The sequence below is a fragment of the Ranitomeya imitator genome, chromosome 2, assembly GCF_032444005.1.
Source record: "Ranitomeya imitator isolate aRanImi1 chromosome 2, aRanImi1.pri, whole genome shotgun sequence".
Classification (NCBI taxonomy): domain Eukaryota; kingdom Metazoa; phylum Chordata; class Amphibia; order Anura; family Dendrobatidae; genus Ranitomeya; species Ranitomeya imitator.
Window position 1 is genome coordinate 319,135,604 of NC_091283.1, and position 21,717 is coordinate 319,157,320.

Here is a 21,717-nt window from a genome sequence, read left to right on the forward strand (position 1 = left end):
TACACCCGGGCCGTGGCGCTAGTAAAAGGGACACTATTTAAACGGCGCTTCTGCGCCCTAATAGCCATCCCCCTGACGAAGGATTTACATCCGAAACGCGCGTCGGGGCGCGTTCGCATGAGGATGAGGCTGACCCCGCTGATCTGCTTGTATAATTAAGGTATAGTGTGCTCCCCATACCACCACCTCACATGCTTGGATTAATTAGGCTGCTGTGATCCCCTTGGTTATTGGTGGACTTTAGTGATTCCCACGGCCTCCAACTAATAGAGTAGTATCATTGCCCATATTTAATATTGCGCTGTGCACATTTTCGGCCGTATCTGGCTATATTGCACCTTGGCACCTTGTTCTGTGTTTTTTAGAGTAATTTGCTAGTCTGTATAGGCAGCATCTTCTTTGCTTATCCTTTCACCAATTTTGGTAAATATTGTTGCACTATTGACACTTTATTTATATTTTGCACACTGCTGATATTTGTGTTTTGTTTTTTTTTTACTTGGGCACATTGCACTTTAGTAGTCCAGCATACATCTATATACGGACACTCTTGTGCTGCTTATTATTTTTAAGGCTTTAGTTGGGCTACATACATTTTGCGGGAGCTACACCCCTTGCGGCTTATATATACTGTTGGGGTCAGCCTTTTACTTCAGGTTTTTTCTACATTTTTTTATATTCTTTTATACATCATTATTTTTGTCTTTTTTCATGCGGATTTTTTATGAATATGTAAAATATACATCTAATTGCCACTGTATTCAATAAAGGCGTCTTTTAATATACAATTCCTGTCTGGTGTTTATCTTGCTTGTATCCATATACTGGCTCTGGTTGGATTTCTTCCAGACATAATATTAGGAAAGGTATAATTTGTCACAGTCTGTTTAGGCATTTCGTTTTAGAATGTAAACTAGATCCCACCAGTTTAAGAATTATTATATTAGAACAAATATCAGAAAATGTGTCTAATAGGTTCCAAAGACTTGTGAATAGGGAATCCTATTGGATTTTTAAACTATCCACACTTAAACCGGAGCGCCTGAATAAGAGCATTGGAAAAAACTAAATAGGGGTATCTTTTTAAATAATCCTTAGGTATTTTGGTTGTTGCCATGTTTATTTTTCTTTATATGCATTTTATTGTACATCCAATATGCATTTTACATCTATTTGTATTGTTTTTTATAAGATGAAAGGTTTCAATACAAAAAACTGTGCATCATAAGCGCGATTTAATTAATGAATTAAGCAATTGGATTAGTGACGGCGTTTTGGAGGATATTTAACATCCACAATGTATTTCTATATGTCTGAGGAAGGAGATGGCTCACATTGCAAATGTGAAGCATTTTAAAATGAACAATTTTTTATGTTAATTTGTTTTGATACCCAACTTTATGGCTCAGCACTTGGCAGCGCTTTTCGAAGCCCTGTTTTTTCCCTTCTTCCCATATCAGGGATCTTGGAAAACAACAGAAACATTACCCTCCGATTTCTCCAAGAGGCCCATCATAATATATTTCCAACTTGTCAGCACATTCTACATATGCTGTCATTTTACTTTGTAGTTTACAGATCTGGGGAGGTAAGGGTCAGCGTCTCCTAATCCCAGGAGGTAGGTGGATCCTCCAGGTTGAAAGTTCTATAGGAAAGGGTTTTCAATGCCCAAAGTAATTAGATCAGCTTTCGGTGGAGGATAATGTTGTGGTCTAAAGGCAAAAAGGTAATCACACGATTGTAATATGGTCGGACTACAACACTGATAAAGTAGCCATAGGAGGTGATTGAGAAGAATCTGTGACTTCTCTGCATTTAGTGGTTACTACTCACCTGGGTAGTCATATGTAGGAATCTCCTCTTTACATCGCTCATCACCCCTCAAATATGTCTCTGCAGTATTAATATGGGTCAGATCTTCACCCTGAAACAAATACTGTATTGTAAAAGTCACAGACAGATGGAGAAGTCACATCTATGATCAGCTCTAATCCTGCCATCTCCACTGTTCTCATTACACAAGTATAAAGCATATAATACTGGTGGATAAAACAAGATTAAGCACATGACCGCGTATGGCCAATAAAGGATCCTTTCCGTAAAGCATCCCCCACCCCCAACTACCTTGCCCCTCTTAACCCCTCCATCTATTACCCAAGAAAACACACCACCACGTTAATTTCTTTTTTGGATAATTTGGCCACAGCGGCCATTTTATTAACAAACAAATACATAAATAACAACATGTAAACAGTAAATATAAAACCTCGAGGGGGGGGCTCTTGGAGCTAAAAAATCTGGCTCATAATAGGCAGAGAGCCTACCCAAAATTTTGACCAAAAAACACGTATTTACCCTCAGCCGTAACCACCAGCTCGAGGGCACCATGTAACCCATTTCGGGCAAACCAACCACAAAGCTCCCGAGGTAAACACCCCGTCCAGAGCCCGTACCAAAAGCCAGATCAACCCTATCAGCATCATCACCAACTCCAAGAACCCCACCCCCCGCCACACACGAACAGCCCTGACCATCTCAGGCTCGTGAGTGCCCCACCACCGCCAAAGCTCTTTCTACTCCTTCCTGTAGACAGAGCGCCCATAAATCCATCCCGATCTCGTTAAGATGCACTCCATCATCCCTCCAGAAATTACCGACCCCGGCCTCCAGCTCGAAATGCCTCACGGCAATACCCCCATTCCGGGACACAAAACTCGCCACCATCCTGTTCAATTTTACCCTGGCTCTGTTAATCCCTTTATGGGAACGGGCCTCCCGCCACGTCTTCCGTGGCACAATGTCCGACCACACTGTCATCATACCGGGAAAAGATACCCACAGCCTCAACAAGTCATAACGGATATCCCGAATGAGTTCCCTCACGGGTTTTGCCCCCAAATCATTACCCCCCAAGTGAACCACTAGAATATCCGGGGGGCGATCCAGACGGGCGGCGCGGGAGAATTCCGGCAAGAAACTACGCCACGACATACCACGAGTCCCCATCCAACGGATGATCACTGCCTCTCGGCCGAAACCCAGTTGCCTACCATTCGCGCGCGCATTGGCCCGGAGGGCGCCCCAATATACGAAAGAGTGTCCGACAATCCACGCCAAAAGAGGGGCACGACCTGAAAAACACAACCACAATTAACAATCCGCAAAGACGCACTTCTTCACCCCGCATTGTTGATTTAATGCCGCACATAAGACAGGTAACGATTAGAACTCCACCTGCCTATTTTCTTGATCACCTCCGGCCCGAGGCCCAAACCATCGGCCTCAGATGCGGCCCCAATCCTAAAAGAATGCGAGCCGAAATTTTCCGGGTTAACACCCAGTAAACCCAAGCCCTTCTTCAAAATGGCTACAAACTGGAAACGTGACAAGAAATCCCCTTCTTGGTGTTGCAACAGAGGGCCTGACCTGACCGATGACAAATTCCAATATGCCTTTAAGCAGCGTTGCGGACACATCCCGCTACCCGCCACCCTTCCTAGTACTACTTTCTTTCCCCTACCTAGCTGATCCGTCTTTGAACGCCTTATCCAAAAAGCAACTCCCCCTTCCCAAAAAACCACATCTTCCGCCAAAAGACCACCCGACCTGTCCTTGCTCGGGGAAACCAATTCACCCAGACGCAAAGCACCAAAAAACGCTAAAGAAAAGGCCAATCGAAACAGTACCACCTCGAACTGAGATGAACAAATGACGCCCAAGGCCTCCCCTAACCGCTGCAACAACCCAAAAGAAATGGGCCTACGTTTATCAAAAGTCGAATTACCCTTACGAAAACCTTTCAACGCCTGCCGTATAACAAAGTCCTTTGTGACGTCCCTCAATCCTTGCAACTGAAAACCAAAAGCCAAACCTGCTATAAACTTGTTTAACCTAGACATGGACCAACCCCACTCCACGACCTTACCTACCAGTGCCAATAACGCCATTGCCCTGTCGCTATCTGACTCAGCCGAGCCGCATTGAAACAACCAACTTTCCCACATGGCCCATGACGCCGCATAATCTGACCATGTCCTGTTTGACACCGAGGCTTGGATCAATCGGCCTCCCCTTCCGTAACCACCTGCCACAGATGCAAAGGACATGCTGCTCCTGCCGCCTCCGAATCTGGAGCCAAATCCCGGAATCGGTCCCACTGCAAACGAGACAAAGCATCAGCTATATTGTTCTGAACTCCTGGCACGTGCACCGCCGAAATCCATGCATTCAACTCCAAGCATCTCAAGACCAACTCCCTGACCAACCTAATTACTGGAGGGGAAGAAGAAGATAGGCTGTTAATCACGGACACCACGCTCGAGTTATCGCAATGAAAACGTATTCGCCGGTCACGAAAGCTGTCACCCCAAACAAACACTGACACCACAATCGGGAACAACTCCAACAATGCCAAATTCTTGGTAAGCCCCTTCTTTCGCCAATCCTCTGGCCACACCCCGACGCTCCATTTTCCTCCACAGTAGGCCCCATAACCAACTCCACCTGCCGCGTCTGTGTAGATCTCGCAATCAAAAGCATTCAGATCCTCCTGCTGAATAAGCGACCTGCCATTATAGCCTTCCAAAAAACGTTGCCAAACAAGAAGGTCATCCTTATGCTCTCTACCCAAACGAATAAAATGATGAGCCGACCGGACTCCAGCCGTCGCCCTGGACAATCTGCGGCAAAATATCCTGCCCATTGGCATAATACGACAAGCAAAATTCAGGCGGCCCAGCAGCGACTGCAACTCCTTCAATGAAGTCTTCCGCAATTTTCCAATCCGACTCACCTCTTGCTTAAGCAACTCCAACTTATCATCCGGCAACCTACACTCCATTTTTTCAGAATCAATGAGAATCCCTAAGAAACTCAGGACCGTGCAGGGGCCCTCCGTTTTTTCCTGTGCCAAAGGAACACCAAACTGTCCGGCCACCCATTCCACGGTCCCAAGTAAATGACCGCACACTGCTGAATCCGGTGGACCAACAAACAAAAAGTCATCCAAGTAGTGAATGACAGAAGGAACGGCCGATACGTCTCTCACTACCCACTCCAAAAAAGTACTGAAAGTCTCAAACAATGCACAGGAAATCGAACATCCCATAGGCAAACACCTATCCAAGTAAAAACCACCCTCCCACCAACAACCTAACAAAGGAATGCTCTGCGGGTGCACAGGCAAGAGCCTAAAGGCCGACTCGATGTCCGTTTTTGTCAGCAATGCTCCAGGCCCGTACATTCGCACCCACCGAACAGCCGCATCAAACGATGTGTAAACAACGGAGCACAACTCCTCCGCAATCCCATCATTAACTGAGGATCCTTTGGGATACGAAAGATGCTGAATTAGCCGGAACTTGTTCGGCTCCTTCTTGGGCACCACCCCAAGCGGGGAAACAATTACACCAGCCATGGGCAACGAACTAAAAGGCCCCGCCATTCTTCCCAGCTCAACCTCTTTTGCCAATTTAGCCGAAACAACCTCCGCATGCAAGCTAGCTGATCTCAAATTTTTTGTAGAAAAAGGAACAACATGCATCGGGTGAGGGATCTTAAACCCCTCAAGAAAACCGTCCCTAATAACCTCCGCCTTTTAACATCCGGGTATCTACTTAGATAGGGGGCCATCTTTTGAACCCTCACCGGAGTCACCCCCTTGACCGCCACCCACTGATGGCTTACCACGTGATTTCTTGAAACACTTAGCGGCTCCGTGAGAGGCCCCGTTGCAGTGGGAGCACACGTGTTTAAATTTACAAGTGGTGCCATACTTGCACTGGCCCTCATTAAACTGCCAGCATGTCCCAGATTTTTCCTTTGAACCCTGAGACTCGTGTCCTCCACTTTGTCCTGACTGCTGACTGCTACCCCCCCTCCCCCCTGAAAGGACTGCCCATAACGCACCGGAGCCATCACCTTCAACCACAACCCGATGTCTTTTTGGTCCCACCTTATCTCCGGCCTCACTGCTTTTCGCTGCCTGAACTGTTCATCGTATCTCAGCCAAGCCTGGCCCCCGTAGGTACGATGCGCTTCACCAATAGCATCCAAATAACAAAACAGGCCCGAGCAATTCTCGGGGAATTTCTCCCCTATAACACTCGCTAGAATGGCAAAGGCCTGCTGCCAGTTAACGAACGTCTGAGGAATAAGGCGCCAACGCCTCTTTTCTTCCTCCTCCTTTTTACTGTCGTCTTTCTTTCCTTTATCCAAGTTAAATTTTTCTAAAGGAAGGAGAGAGAAAATCTCTACGTATTCATCTTTCCAAATCCTTTCCTTGACTTCTTTCTTCAAATGGGCCCCCAGCGGACCCTCAAAACACACATATACCTCGCCTTTTGCCCTGTCGTCTAACTTAACGGTATCACCTTTTCCCGTTTCCGTTTGTACCGACACAGACACCCCCGCCGCAGGAACAGGCGTCCCACTACCCGAGCTCGCAATCTCGTTCGAACCCCCTGCTACGCCCCCGGCAACCGACACCCAGGCACCAGCGGGCGACGATCCCACACTATTAGCAACTGAGCTACCCCCGCCCCCATCCAATCTGCGACATACCCGCTAAAAGCTCTCTAACCCCCGGAACCTCATTACTGCCCCCACCCCGCTCCACTACACCCGAAACACCCGGCACTGGAAAAAGACTGGACATGTACTCACGTGGCTGCGCAGGTGCTGTGTCCCCACCAGCCGTGCTTCCTGAATCCTGCTGGTCCATTTCGTCGCGATGTTCGTTCCCGGAATCATCGCTGCCGCTCATCTGCCCCAGGCCCGCACCCCTGGCCTCCACGTCACCAGGGGGGACCGAGACTGGCGAAGGCGACCGGTCCCTCGACCTCCTGCTGGATCTGGATCTGTCCGGCTCCGTGAGTCCTCTGTTTCCAGCCGCTGGACTGTCTCCTCTGGACGCCGCTCCTGCGGCGCGACCGCGACCCGCTCCTTGCCGTGATGCCGCCGCTGTCCTGCCCGATAATCTGCTCTGCCGTCCTGTCGCAGAGCCAGGTGCACTGGGGGGATGGGATCCGGGTGCACCCGCCGCAATTGCACCCGCCGCGATACTCCCCGGCTCCTGCCTGGTGGATGCTGCCGCTGGGCTCCTCCCCCGTCCCGCCGCTCGCGTTGCCGCCACCGCGGGAGATGCTCCCCGGCGGGTAGAAGCTGCCGTTCTAGGTGCTGCGGCGCCGCCGCGCCCTCTGCCAGGCCGCACCGGAAGTGCGGCCCTGGCATCCTGTGCAGCGCCGGCATCCTGCCACGTCTGCACCGCTCGCCCAGCACCGCGCCGGCAGGGCCGCCAGGTGGATTCCTGCCGGGGGAGGGGGCGGGCAAGGTGGATCCGCCGCGTCCCCCAGCCCCCGCAGGGTCCCGGGAGGGGCTCCGCGGCCTGCGCCTGCCGCGCGGTGTAGTGTCGGGGGACAGCCTGTCTGGCGGCCTAGACCGCCTGGTTCTGCTGCCCCGGCTCCCGCTGTCCTGGCTCCCACTGACTCCGAGCAGCCCTGTGAGCTGCTCCTCCAGCCATCCGGCCCTCCTGGATCTAGCCTCCCGGCGAAGCTGAGCGACCAGGCTGTCCACGGTAGACATGGTAAGAGGCTGTGGCAGCAGGTCCACTCACTTCGCCCGTCTAAGGTGACTGATCTCCCTTTTCCCGCACTTTCCCAAGCCCCCACCTCCCTTTTTGCATAAATCCCCACCCCCAATCCTACTCTTCCAATCCCCGGGCCCCTTTTCTCATAACTTTTTTTTTTTTTTTTTTTTTTTAAACCTACTGCACTGCTCCCATGGCAACGCAGTCATGTGGGGGCCTCCTTTTAGCTGCGCCCCATACAGCCCCCCCTCTAGACCTTCACAGATGTCTACACATCATAGGGGAGATTTAATTACACCTTCTCTCCATCTACCTGATGATCCTGAGGAACATTGGGATCTTCTTGCTTACAGTCCTGTGGAAGAAGAGGACAGGGACATCTCTCTGGTGCTGTCCTCGTACAGGATAGATCTGGAGGAAACACATACAGGGACTGAATTCATTCTTTACATACAGATAATTATAGGCCGTGTGTATTTAGTCCTGTCTGTACCTGGTGATGTGAGGGGCTGGGGAACCTCCATCATGATGTCCTTGTACACATCTTTGTGTCCTTCTAAATACTCCCACTCCTCCACGGAGAAATAGACGGCAACATCCTGACACCTTATAGGAATCTGACACACACAATGATACCGTCATCCCCCCGATTCCTTCATAGTGTTACTGTATAATGTCCCAGCATTCCCAGCAGTGTCACCTCTCCAGTCAGCAGCTCAATCATCTTGTAGATGAGTTCTAGGATCTTCTGGTCATTGATGTCCTCATGGATCAGGTGGTGAGGTGGAGACCCCGTGATTGGGATCAGGGGTCTTCCCCATCCCTCAGACACAGGGTCCTGACAGTGATCACTAGAGGTCTTCACTACTGTGTAATCCTGGTTATGGAGAGACACATTAATAAATCTCACTACAGACATTTCCAGAGTCCTCACCTCTCCAGTTCTGTCCATCTGTTATTCCCATAGATAAGAATGATATAATGTGACATCATCAGAATCTCTCACCTCTCCAGTAAGCCGGAAGAGGATCTCTAGCGTGAGGTGTAATATCCTCTCTGCCATCTTGTCTCTGTCTATATCCATCCTTGATGGGTAATTCAGAAAAATTCTCTTATACAAAAAATCTTCACTGAGAGGATCCGATATTGTAGAGACCTGAATGAGAAGAAGATGAGCCGATGTAACATCATAAGAATCCTGTGTAATAATACAATTACTGGAGATAATAAGGGAAACATATGAGGAGATTTATTATTTTACAGTATTCAGTTTTCTTCTTTCCATCTACTAATAAAACCTATATATTTAGGCCACAGACAACAAGCAGTTTCTTCCTCGGAGTCGGCAGCTGAATACGTTCCTCATAGACTCATCTTCCATAACGCTAATTCTCGTCTCATTTACCGACCCTGGAATCGGCATTAGCAATACTGCAGGAGATATTCATTACACGTGACAGGAGAAATAACTACTTCATGATGAGGACGACATCTTCATCCTCTACTACGGCTCTAGAAACATATTTGTCCAGAGTCGGTCACTGACTCCATCACCACCGGCCGTCTATATGAAGGTTTCCCGACAATACTTTGTGGGGCCCGGTACTATGAGAGTAATACATGTTTCTTTGGTTCCCGTCTTTCATAGACCCCAAAAATTGGGTTGGAAATACTGTGAGAACATTATACTGTGTGTGGGATCCAAGAAAGTGGCAATGTACAGTATCAAGATTGGGGATAAATGAGGATTTATTATCTAGTGGTTTAGGTGGTAGCAGATTATGTGAGGCATTTTGTATTAATATAGAGGCTACTGGGGGAACATTATACTGTGTAGAGGCCCCGTACTATGAGAGTAATACAGGTTTCCTTGGTTCCCGTCTTTCATAGTTGGGTTGTTTGTATCTATCAGCGGAAAAGGAACAAAACCATTGTGATTCTTATAAGGAGACAACACAAACCCCCTAAATATAACATTTTATAACACCCCCACAATCTGTGACTCTTCAGGGTAAATCGCTCTCTCACCATTGGATTAGAGCTGATACTATGAAGCTAAAGGGACTAAACAGACTTTCTGTCACCTCCATAAAGGGGCACTTTACCGTGTTTGTCAGAACTGTCCCAGGATTATTAGAGGTGATAGTTCCCCCAATTAGAAGGAAACCTGTGGATATTGGGGTCTTTACCTGCTACAGTTCTGGTGTGGACCCTCCACCTGCAGAGCTGCACTCCACATATACGGCTGCTCTGTGCGCACAGGACCTGTGATGAGGTCACAGGAGGGGAGGAGTCAGGGGTCACATGATCAGGGGCCTCAGTGTATGCAGGACTCTGCTCCTGTGCTGGTTGTCATGGTGCTGGTTGTGGGGAAGTTTATGTTTGGGGTCAGGAGGGGTTTACAGTGTTGAGGTAGCAGAGCCGTGTGTATGAGGTGTACGGAGCGGAGCCGCGTGTGTATGGAGCAGAACCACATGTGTATGAGGTGTACGGAGCGGAGCCGTGATCATAATCAGCCTTTGGAGGCTATATGGAAATGGTTTTCTATCCTTGACCTTAGAGGGGCTTATAATTTGATACGCATCAAGAAGGTTGGTGTGTGGTGATGCATACCTCCCAACCGTCCCTCATTGTGCGGGACTGCCCCGGATTTGATGCTTGTCCCGGTTGTCCTGCCCAGGACGCAGAGCTTCCCGCAGACAGAACAGTTGATGCTGCTGTCACACGCCCCCTTTTGTTAGGCCACGCCCCTTCCCCGTCGGTGTGTTCCTGAGTCTTCCAGTGTGCCTCACAGTTCAGAGAGAGGGGACACCTGAGGTGTGAACATAACACAGCCGGACACAGCCTGGGTGCCGGGGGCAATGTAAGCAGCAGACCGTGAGAGGACTGGAGGCTGCTAATGGGACAGATGCAGATCAGTGAGTAGTGGATGTCACAGAGATGACTCCGTCCAGTGCATTGTGGAGGAGGAGCAGCTGCAGCCTGCTGGGAGACAGTGACAACACATCAATGTGGCTGCTTTATTTCCCCAGGCATAAAAGGGCTAAGCCTAAGCCCCTATGACAGTCACTGTATCATCATGTGCTAATTACAAGCTGCAGCTCTGCTCGGTGCACACACGCGGCTGAGGCTCCGCTCAGTACACTTCGTACACAGACACACACGCGGCTCTGCTCGGTGCACCTCGTACACACGCGGCTCCGCTCGGTGCACCTCGTATACACACGCGGTTCCGCTCGGTGCACCTCGTACACACACGCGGCTCCGCTCGGTGCACCTCGTACACACACGCGGCTCCGCTCGGTGCACCTCGTACACACACGCGGCTCCGCTCGGTGCACCTCGTACTGTGAAAGGTGTACGGAGCCATATGTATGAGGTGTACGGAGCACAGCCGCGTGTGTACGAGGTGTGCGGAGCAGCATGTGAAAGGTGTACGGAGCGGAGTCGTGTGTAAGAGGTATACGGAGCCATGTGTACGAGGTGTACAGAGCACAGCCGCGTGTCTACGGAGCGGAGCAACATGTGAAAGGTGTACGGAGCGGAGTTGTGTGTACGAGGTGTACGGAGCACAGCCGCGTGTGTACGAGGTGTGCGGAGCAGCATGTGAAAGGTGTACGGAGCGGAGTCGTGTGTAAGAGGTATACGGAGCCATGTGTACGAGGTGTACGGAGCACAGCCGCGTGTTTACGAGGTGTACGGAGCTGAGCCGGGTGTGTACGAGGTGTATGGAGCACAGCCGCGTGTGTACGGAGCGGAGCAGCATGTGAAAGGTGTACGGAGCGGAATCGTGTGTAAGAGGTGTACGGAGCCGTGTGTACGAGGTGTACGGAGCACAGCCGCGTGTTTACGAGGTGTACGGAGCTGAGCCGGGTGTGTACGAGATGTACGGAGCGGAGCAGCATCTGAAAGGTGTACGGAGCGGAGTCGTGTGTGTAAGAGGTGTGCGGATCAGAGCAGAGTGTGAAAGGTGTATGGAGCGGAGCCACGTGTGTATGAGGTGTACAGTGCTGAGCCACGTGTGTATGAGGTGTACAGAGCAGAGCCATGCGTGCTCAAAGTATACGGAGCGTGTGCAATGTGTATAGAGCGGAGCCGTGTGTGTACGAGGTGTACAGAGTAGTGCCGTGTGTGTACGAGATGTATGGAGCGGAGCCGTGTGTGTAGGAGTAGCTATGTGTGGCCATTATACGGTACAAAGTATCATGTGCGGCCAATATACAGTATGGAGCATCATGTGCGGCCATTATACAGTATGGAGCATCATGTGCGGCCAATATACAGTATGGAGCATCATGTGCGGTCATTATACAGTATGGAGCATCATGTGCGGTCATTATACAGTATGGAGCATCATGTGCGGCCATTATACAGTATGGAGCATCATGTGTGGCCATTATACAGTATGGAGCATCATGTGCGGTCATTATACAGTATGGAGCATCATGTGCGGTCATTATACAGTATGGAGCATCATGTGCGGTCATTATACAGTATGGAGCATCATGTGCGGCCATTATACAGTATGGAGCATCATGTGTGGCCATTATACAGTATGGACCATCATGTGCGGTCATTGTACAGTATGGAGCATCATGTGCAGCCAATATACAGTATGGAGCATCGTGTGCGGTTATTATACAGTATGGAGCATCGTGTGCAGCCGATATACAGTATGGAGCATCGTGTGCGGTTATTATACAGTATGGAGCATCATGTGTGGCTATTATACAGTATGGAGCATCATGTGCAGCCAATATACAGTATGGAGCATCATGTGTGGCTATTATACAGTATGGAGCATCATGTGCAGCCATTATACAGTATGGAGCATCATGTGTAGCCATTATACAGTATGGACCATCATGTGCGGTCATTGTACAGTATGGAGCATCATGTGCAGCCAATATACAGTATGGAGCATCGTGTGCGGTTATTATACAGTATGGAGCATCATGTGCAGCCAATATACAGTATGGAGCATCGTGTGCGGTTATTATACAGTATGGAGCATCATGTGTGGCTATTATACAGTATGGAGCATCATGTGCAGCCAATATACAGTATGGAGCATCGTGTGCGGTTATTATACAGTATGGAGCATCATGTGCGGTCATTATACAGTATGGAGCATCATGTGCGGTCATTATACAGTATGGAGCATTATGTGCGGTCATTATACAGTATGGAGCATTATGTGCGGCAATTATACAGTATGGAGCATCATGTGCGGTCATTATACAGTATGGAGCATCATGTGCGGTCATTATACAGTATGGAGCATCATGTGCGGTCATTATACAGTATGGAGCATTATGTGCGGCAATTATACAGTATGGAGCATCACGTGCGGCCATTATACAGTATGGAGCATCATGTGTGGCTATTATACAGTATGGAGCATCATGTGCAGCCAATATACAGTATGGAGCATCGTGTGCGGTTATTATACAGTATGGAGCATCATGTGCAGCCAATATACAGTATGGAGCATCGTGTGCGGTTATTATACAGTATGGAGCATCATGTGCGGTCATTATACAGTATGGAGCATTATGTGCGGCAATTATACAGTATGGAGCATCATGTGCGGTCATTATACAGTATGAAGCATCATGTGCAGTCATTATACAGTATGGAGCATCATGTGCGGTCATTATACAGTATGGAGCATCATGTGCGGTTATTATACAGTATGGAGCATCATGTGCGGTCATTATACAGTATGAAGCATCATGTGCAGTCATTATACAGTATGGAGCATCATGTGCGGTTATTATACAGTATGGAGCATCGTGTGCGGTTATTATACAGTATGGAGCATCATGTGCAGCCAATATACAGTATGGAGCATCGTGTGCGGTTATTATACAGTATGGAGCATCATGTGCGGTCATTATACAGTATGGAGCATTATGTGCGGCAATTATACAGTATGGAGCATCATGTGCGGTCATTATACAGTATGAAGCATCATGTGCAGTCATTATACAGTATGGAGCATCATGTGTGGCTATTATACAGTATGGAGCATCATGTGCGGCCATTATGCAGTATGGAGCATCATGTGCAGCCAATATACAGTATGGAGCATCATGTGCGGTCATTATACAGTATGGAGCATCATGTGTGGCCATTATACAGTATGGAGCATCATGTGCGGTCATTATACAGTATGGAGCATTATGTGCGGCAATTATACAGTATGGAGCATCATGTGCGGTCATTATACAGTATGGAGCATCATGTGCGGTCATTATACAGTATGGAGCATCATGTGCGGTCATTATACAGTATGGAGCATCATGTGCGGTCATTATACAGTATGGAGCATTGTGTGCGGCAATTATACAGTATGGAGCACTGTGTGGCCATATTTTTTTTTTTATAATTATTCTTTATGAACAGTTTGATCAGCAGTGCTAAATGGGTGTGGTTGAGACATGGATATGGGTGTGACTAGTGAATGGGTGTGGTCAGAGGCGTGGCCTAAAATTTGCCGCGGCGCGGGTTGCGCGCCGCAAACTTTGTCCCTCTTTCCCATCTTCAAAAGTTGGGAGGTATGGGTGATGGGAGAGCGTGCTCAGTACTTGATCGAGTATCCGGGTATTTGGGTGTTATACTCACGTGTTTACCGCCTATTAGACAGCCAATAAACAGGGATTGCCCGCCATACACAGTAATGCCATAAACATGTTGGCTACTGGCATTACTGTGACTGCCCGCCACATAGTACCATCAAGTCTGTGTTAAGACCTGGTGACGCCATGTTTGGAGCATTGTACACGGACATAGTGTAGGGAGAGTTGCTGCTGATGTTACATTAAACCAACAGCTCTTTTCAGGACTAATTCAAATACAGGTGCTTCTCACAAAATGAGAATATCATCAAAAAGTTAATTTATTTCTGTTCTTCAATACAAAAAGTGAAACTCATATCTATAGAGTCATTACAACCAAAGTGATCTATTTCAAGTATTTATCTATGTTAATGTTCATGATTATGGCTTACAGCCAATGAAAACACAAAAGTCATTAGTGATGAGCGAATATACTCATTACTCGAGATTTCCCAAGCACGCTCGGATGTCCTCCGAGTATTTTTTAGTGCTCGGAGATTTAGTTTTCATCACCGCAGCTGAATGATTTACATCTCTTAGCCAGCTTGATTACATGTGGGCAACCCCCACATGTAGTTATGCTGGCTAATAGATGTAAATCATTCAGCTGTGGCAATGAAAAGTAAATTTCCGAGCACTAAAAATACTCGGAGGACACCCGAGCGTGCTCGGGAAATCTCGAGTAATGAGTATATTCGCTCATCACTAGTCATTATCTCAGTAAATTAGAATAACTAATAGTGATGAGCGAATATACTCGTAACTCGAGATTTCACGAGCATGCTTGGGTGACCTCCGAGTATTTTTTAGTGCTCGAAGATTTAGTTTTCATCACTGCAGCTGAATGATTTACATCTGTTAGCCAGCATAAGTACATGTGGGGGTTGCCTGGTTGCTAGGGAATCCCCACATGTAATCAAGCTGGCTAACAGATGTAAATCATTCAGCTGCGGTGATTAAAATAAATCTTCAAGCACTAAAAAATACTCGGAGAACACCAGAGCGTGCTCGGGAAATCTCGAGTAACGAGTATATTTGCTCATCACTAATAACTAACAAAAAAAACACCTGCAAAGGCTTCCTAAGCATTTAAAACAGTCCCCTTAGTCTGTTTCAGTAGGCTCCACAATCATGGGGAAGACTGCTGACTTGACAGATGTCCAGAAGGCAGTCACTGACACACGCCACGAGGAAGGTAAGCCACAAAAGGTCATTGCTAAAGAAGCTGGCTGTTCACAGAGAGCTGTATCCAAGCATATTACGCCAGAAGCGTCTTACCTGGGCCAAGGAGAAAAAGACCTGGACTGTTGCGCAGTGATCCAAGGTGTTGCTTTCAGATGAAAGTAAATTTTGCATTTCATTTGGAAATCGAGGTCCCAGAGTCTGGGGGAAGAGTGGAGAGTTGTTGTGAATTCTGTGGCTGAATTCACTCCTGTGGTCACAAGTGGTATTGCAGCCTCTGGGCTTCCTCCCTCAGGTGTTTTGGTGAGCTCGTTGGCTGCCTTGCTATTTAACTCCACCTGAGTCTGTCTTCCTTGCTCCTTGTCAATGTTCCAGTGTTGGATCTGAGCTACTGCATCTTTCCTGTGGCCTGCTGCTCTGCTAGATAAGTGTTACTTTGTTTTTGTTTCCGTTTTTTCTGTCCAGCTGTGCTATTCTCTTTTGCTGGAAGCTCTGAGACGCAAAGGGTGCACCGCCGTGCCGTTAGTTCGGCACGGTGGGTCTTTTTGCCCCCCTTTGCGTGGTTCTGCTTTAGGGTTTTTTGTAGACTGCATAGTTCTCTTTGCTATCCTCGCTCTGTCTAGAATATCGGGCCTCACTTTGCTGAATCTATTTCATTCCTACGTTTTGTCTTTTCATCTTGCTAACAGTCATTATATGTGGGGGGCTGCCTATTCCTTTGGGGTATTTCTCTGAGGCAAGTCAGGCTTGTATTTCTATCTTCAGGCTAGTCAGCTCCTCAGGCAGTGCCGAGTTGCATAGGTAGTGTTAGGCGCAATCCACTGCTGCTTTTAGTTGTGTGAGGATAGGTTCAGGTATTGCAGTCTGCAGAGATTCCACGTCTCAGAGCTTGTTCTATTGTTTTTGGGTTATTGCCATATCACTGTATGTGCGCTGATTACTGCACACTGTGTTGCCTGATAGCACAGCATAACAGTACAAGGAGCCCAAACCAATGATTCTCAATAGAGGGAAAAAAGAAGTTCTGACATCATTTTTTTTTCCTCAGCTCTGTCTTCAGTTTTTTTTTTTTTTTTTTTCCCCTAGACATTAGAGTGCTTCAGGACACAGCTGTGGACATGGATATTCAGGCTCTGTGCTCCTCAATGGATAATCTCGTTATAAATGTACAAAAGATTCAAGATACAATTGATCAGAAATCTATGCTAGAACCAAGAACTCCTATTCCTGATTTGTTTTTTGGTGACAGAACTAAGATCCTGAGCTTCAAAAATAATTGTAAGCTATTTCTGGCCTTGAAACCTCATTCTTTTGGTAATCCTATTCAACAGGTTTTGATTATTATTTCTTTTTTGCGCGGCGACCCACAGGACTGGGCGTTTTCTCTTGCGCCAGGAGACCCTGCATTGAGTAATGTTGATGCGTTTTTCCAGGCGCTTGGATTGCTTTACGATGAGCCTAATTCAGTGGATCAGGCTGAGAAAAATTTGCTGGCTTTATGCCAGGGTCAGGATGATGTAGAAGTATATTGTCAGAAATTTAGGAAGTGGTCAGTACTCACTCTGTGGAATGAATCTGCACTGGCGGCTTGGTTCAGAAAGGGTCTCTCTGAAGCTCTTAAGGATGTCATGGTGGGATTTCCTATGCCTGCTGGTTTGAATGAGTCTATGTCCTTGGCCATTCAGATCGGTCGTCGCTTGCGCGAGCGTAAATCTGTGCACCATCTGGCGGTATTGTCTGAGAGTAAACCTGAGCCTATGCAGTGCGACAGGACTATGACTAAAGTTGAACGGCAAGAACACAGACGTCTGAACAGGCTGTGTTTCTACTGTGGTGATTCCACTCATGCTATTTCTAATTGTCCTAAGCGCACTAGGCGGTTCGATAGCTCTGCCGTCATTGGTACTGTACAGTCCAAATTCCTTCTGTCCATTACCTTGATATGCTCTTTGTCATCGTATTCTGTCATGGCGTTTGTGGATTCAGGCGCTGCCCTGAATCTGATGGATTTGGATTATGCTAAACGTTGTGGATTTTTCTTGGAGCCTTTGCGGTGTCCTATTCCGTTGAGAGGAATTGATGCTACACCTTTGGCCAAGAATAAGCCTCAGTACTGGGCCCAGCTGACCATGTGCATGGCTCCTGCACATCAGGAAGTTATTCGCTTTCTGGTACTGCATAATCTGCATGATGTGGTCGTGTTGGGGTTGCCATGGCTACAAACCCATAATCCAGTATTAGATTGGAACTCTATGTCGGTAACCAGCTGGGGTTGTCAGGGAGTACATGGTGATGTTCCATTTTTGTCTATTTCGTCATCCATTCCTTCTGACATCCCAGAGTTCTTGTCTGACTTTCAGGATGTATTTGAAGAGCCCAAGTCTGATGCCCTACCTCCGCATAGGGATTGTGATTGTGCTATCAATTTGATTCCTGGTAGTAAATTCCCTAAGGGTCGTTTATTTAATTTGTCCGTGCCTGAACACACCGCTATGCGCAGTTATGTGAAAGAATCCCTGGAGAAGGGACATATTCGCCCATCGTCATCACCATTGGGAGCAGGGTTCTTTTTTGTAGCCAAAAAGGATGGTTCGCTAAGACCGTGTATTGATTACCGCCTTCTTAATAAGATCACTGTTAAGTTTCAGTATCCCTTGCCATTGATATCTGACTTGTTTGCTCGGATTAAGGGGGCTAGTTGGTTTACTAAGATTGATCTTCGTGGTGCGTATAATCTGGTGAGAATCAGGCAGGGAGATGAATGGAAAACGGCATTTAATACGCCCGAGGGTCATTTTGAGTATCTGGTGATGCCGTTCGGACTTGCCAATGCTCCATCTGTTTTTCAGTCTTTTATGCATGACATTTTCCGTGAGTATCTGGATAAATTCCTGATTGTTTACTTGGATGACATTTTGATCTTCTCTGATGATTGGGAGTCTCATGTGAAGCAAGTCAGAATGGTTTTCCAGGTACTGCGTGCTAATTCCTTGTTCGTGAAGGGATCAAAGTGTCTCTTCGGTGTGCAGAAAGTTTCATTTTTGGGGTTCATCTTTTCCCCTTCTACTATCGAGATGGATCCGGTTAAGGTTCAGGCCATCCAGGATTGGACTCAGCCGACATCTCTGAAAAGTCTGCAGAAATTCCTGGGCTTTGCTAATTTTTATCGTCGCTTCATCTGTAATTTTTCTAGCATTGCCAGACCATTGACCGATTTGACCAAGAAGGGTGCTGATTTGGTTAATTGGTCTTCTGCTGCCGTGGAAGCTTTTCAGGAGTTGAAGCGTCGTTTTTGCTGTGCCCCTGTGTTGTGTCAACCAGATGTTTCTCTTCCGTTCCAGGTCGAGGTTGATGCTTCTGAGATTGGAGCAGGGGCGGTTTTGTCACAGAGAGGTTCTGGTTGCTCAGTGTTGAAACCATGTGCTTTCTTTTCCAGGAAATTTTCTGCTGCTGAGCGTAATTATGATGTGGGCAACCGAGAGTTGCTGGCCATGAAGTGCGCATTCGAGGAGTGGTGTCATTGGCTTGAGGGAGCTAAGCATCGCGTGGTGGTATTGACTGATCATAAGAATCTTACTTATCTCGAGTCTGCCAAGCGCTTGAATCCTAGACAGGCCCGTTGGTCGTTATTTTTTGCTCGTTTTGATTTTGTGATTTCGTACCTTCCGGGCTCTAAAAATGTGAAGGCGGATGCTCTGTCTAGGAGTTTTGTGCCCGACTCTCCGGGGTTATCTGAGCCGGCGAGTATCCTCAAGGAAGGAGTCATTGTGTCTGCCATCTCTCCTGATTTGCGGAGGGTGTTGCAGAAATTTCAGGCTAATAAACCTGATCGTTGTCCGGCCGAGAAACTGTTCGTCCCTGATAGGTGGACTAGTAAAGTTATCTCTGAACTTCATTGTTCGGTGCTGGCTGGTCATCCAGGAATCTTTGGTACCAGAGAGTTAGTGGCTAGATCCTTCTGGTGGCCATCTCTGTCACGGGATGTGCGTGCTTTTGTGCAGTCCTGTGGGATTTGTGCTAGGGCTAAGCCCTGCTGTTCACGTGCCAGTGGGTTGCTTTTGCCCTTGCCGGTCCCGAAGAGGCCTTGGACACATATTTCGATGGATTTCATTTCTGACCTTCACGTTTCTCAAAAGATGTCGGTCATTTGGGTGGTCTGTGATCGCTTTTCTAAAATGGTCCATCTGGTGCCCTTGGTTAAATTGCCTTCCTCCTCTGATTTGGTGCCTTTGTTCTTCCAGCATGTGGTTCGTTTGCATGGCATTCCTGAGAATATTGTTTCTGACAGAGGTTCCCAGTTTGTCTCGAGGTTCTGGCGAGCCTTTTGTGGTAGGATGGGCATTGACCTATCTTTTTCCTCGGCCTTCCATCCTCAGACTAATGGCCAGACCGAACGAACCAATCAGACCTTGGAAACATATCTGAGATGTTTTGTTTCTGCTGACCAGGATGATTGGGTGTCATTTTTGCCGTTGGCTGAGTTCGCCCTTAATAATCGGGCCAGCTCGGCTACCTTGGTCTCTCCATTTTTCTGCAATTCTGGGTTCCATCCTCGTTTCTCTTCAGGACAGGTTGAGTCTTCGGACTGTCCTGGTGTGGATTCTGTGGTGGACAGGTTGCAGCAGATCTGGACTCAGGTAGTGGACAATTTGACCTTGTCCCAGGAGAAGGCTCAGCTTTTCGCTAATCGTAGACGCCGTGTGGGTCCCCGACTTCGTGTTGGGGATCTGGTTTGGTTAGCTTCTCGTCATATTCCTATGAAGGTTTCCTCTCCTAAATTTAAACCTCGTTTTATTGGTCCGTATAGGATTTCTGAGATTCTCAATCCGGTGTCTTTTCGTCTGACCCTCCCAGACTCCTTTTCCATACATAATGTATTCCATAGGTCGTTGTTGAGAAGATACGTGGCACCTATGGTTCCATCTGTGGAGCCTCCTGCCCCTGTTTTGGTGGAGGGGGAATTGGAGTATATTGTGGAGAAAATTTTGGATTCTCGTGTCTCTAGACGGAAACTCCAGTATCTGGTCAAATGGAAGGGTTATGCTCAGGAGGATAATTCCTGGGTTTTTGCCTCTGATGTCCATGCCCCAGATCTTGTTCGTGCCTTTCATGTGGCTCATCCTGGTCGGCCTGGGGGTTCTGGTGAGGGTTCAGTGACCCCTCCTCAAGGGGGGGTACTGTTGTGAATTCTGTGGCTGAATTCACTCCTGTGGTCACAAGTGGTATTGCAGCCTCTGGGCTTCCTCCCTCAGGTGTTTTGGTGAGCTCGTTGGCTGCCTTGCTATTTAACTCCACCTGAGTCTGTCTTCCTTGCTCCTTGTCAATGTTCCAGTGTTGGATCTGAGCTACTGCATCTTTCCTGTGGCCTGCTGCTCTGCTAGATAAGTGTTACTTTGTTTTTGTTTCCGTTTTTTCTGTCCAGCTGTGCTATTCTCTTTTGCTGGAAGCTCTGAGACGCAAAGGGTGCACCGCCGTGCCGTTAGTTCGGCACGGTGGGTCTTTTTGCCCCCCTTTGCGTGGTTCTGCTTTAGGGTTTTTTGTAGACTGCATAGTTCTCTTTGCTATCCTCGCTCTGTCTAGAATATCGGGCCTCACTTTGCTGAATCTATTTCATTCCTACGTTTTGTCTTTTCATCTTGCTAACAGTCATTATATGTGGGGGGCTGCCTATTCCTTTGGGGTATTTCTCTGAGGCAAGTCAGGCTTGTATTTCTATCTTCAGGCTAGTCAGCTCCTCAGGCAGTGCCGAGTTGCATAGGTAGTGTTAGGCGCAATCCACTGCTGCTTTTAGTTGTGTGAGGATAGGTTCAGGTATTGCAGTCTGCAGAGATTCCACGTCTCAGAGCTTGTTCTATTGTTTTTGGGTTATTGCCATATCACTGTATGTGCGCTGATTACTGCACACTGTGTTGCCTGATAGCACAGCATAACAGAGAGTCACACAATCCAAGCTGCTTGAGGTCTGGTGTGAAGTTTCCACAATCAGTGATGGTTTCGGGAGTCATGTCATCTGCTGGTGTAGGTCCACTGTGTTTTACCAAGACCAAAGTCAGCACAGCCGTTTACCAGGAAATTTTAGAGCATTTCATGCTTCCCTCTACTGACAAGCTTATTGGAGATTAAAATTTCATTCTCCAGCTGGACTTGGCACCTTTCCACACTGCCAAAAGTACCAATATCTAGTTTACAAACAACAGTATCACTGTGCTTGATTGGCCAGCAAACTCGCCTGACTTTAGCCCCATAGAACTGGGCTTTGGAATCGATAGTTTTGACTTGAGATGTGGATACTGTATATACATTTTTAAACACCTCTTTTTCCCTCTTGTG

The 21,717-nt window shown here is 47.6% G+C and overlaps 1 protein-coding gene across 1 annotated transcript; it reads right to left on the minus strand.

Annotated features, from left to right (window-relative positions):
* Window positions 1-1,099: 1,099 nt before the first annotated feature.
* LOC138667414 (oocyte zinc finger protein XlCOF8.4-like) lies at window positions 1,100-9,846 on the minus strand. The gene is made up of 7 exons (XM_069755631.1): window positions 9,775-9,846; window positions 8,592-8,741; window positions 8,286-8,462; window positions 8,079-8,202; window positions 7,899-7,996; window positions 1,834-1,924; window positions 1,100-1,712 (listed from the first exon to the last, which is right to left on the minus strand). The coding sequence occupies exons 2-7, from the start codon at window positions 8,667-8,669 to the stop codon at window positions 1,678-1,680; spliced, it is 603 nt and encodes a 200-aa protein (XP_069611732.1). The 5' UTR covers window positions 8,670-8,741; window positions 9,775-9,846; the 3' UTR covers window positions 1,100-1,677.
* Between the last annotated feature and the right edge of the window lie 11,871 nt (window positions 9,847-21,717).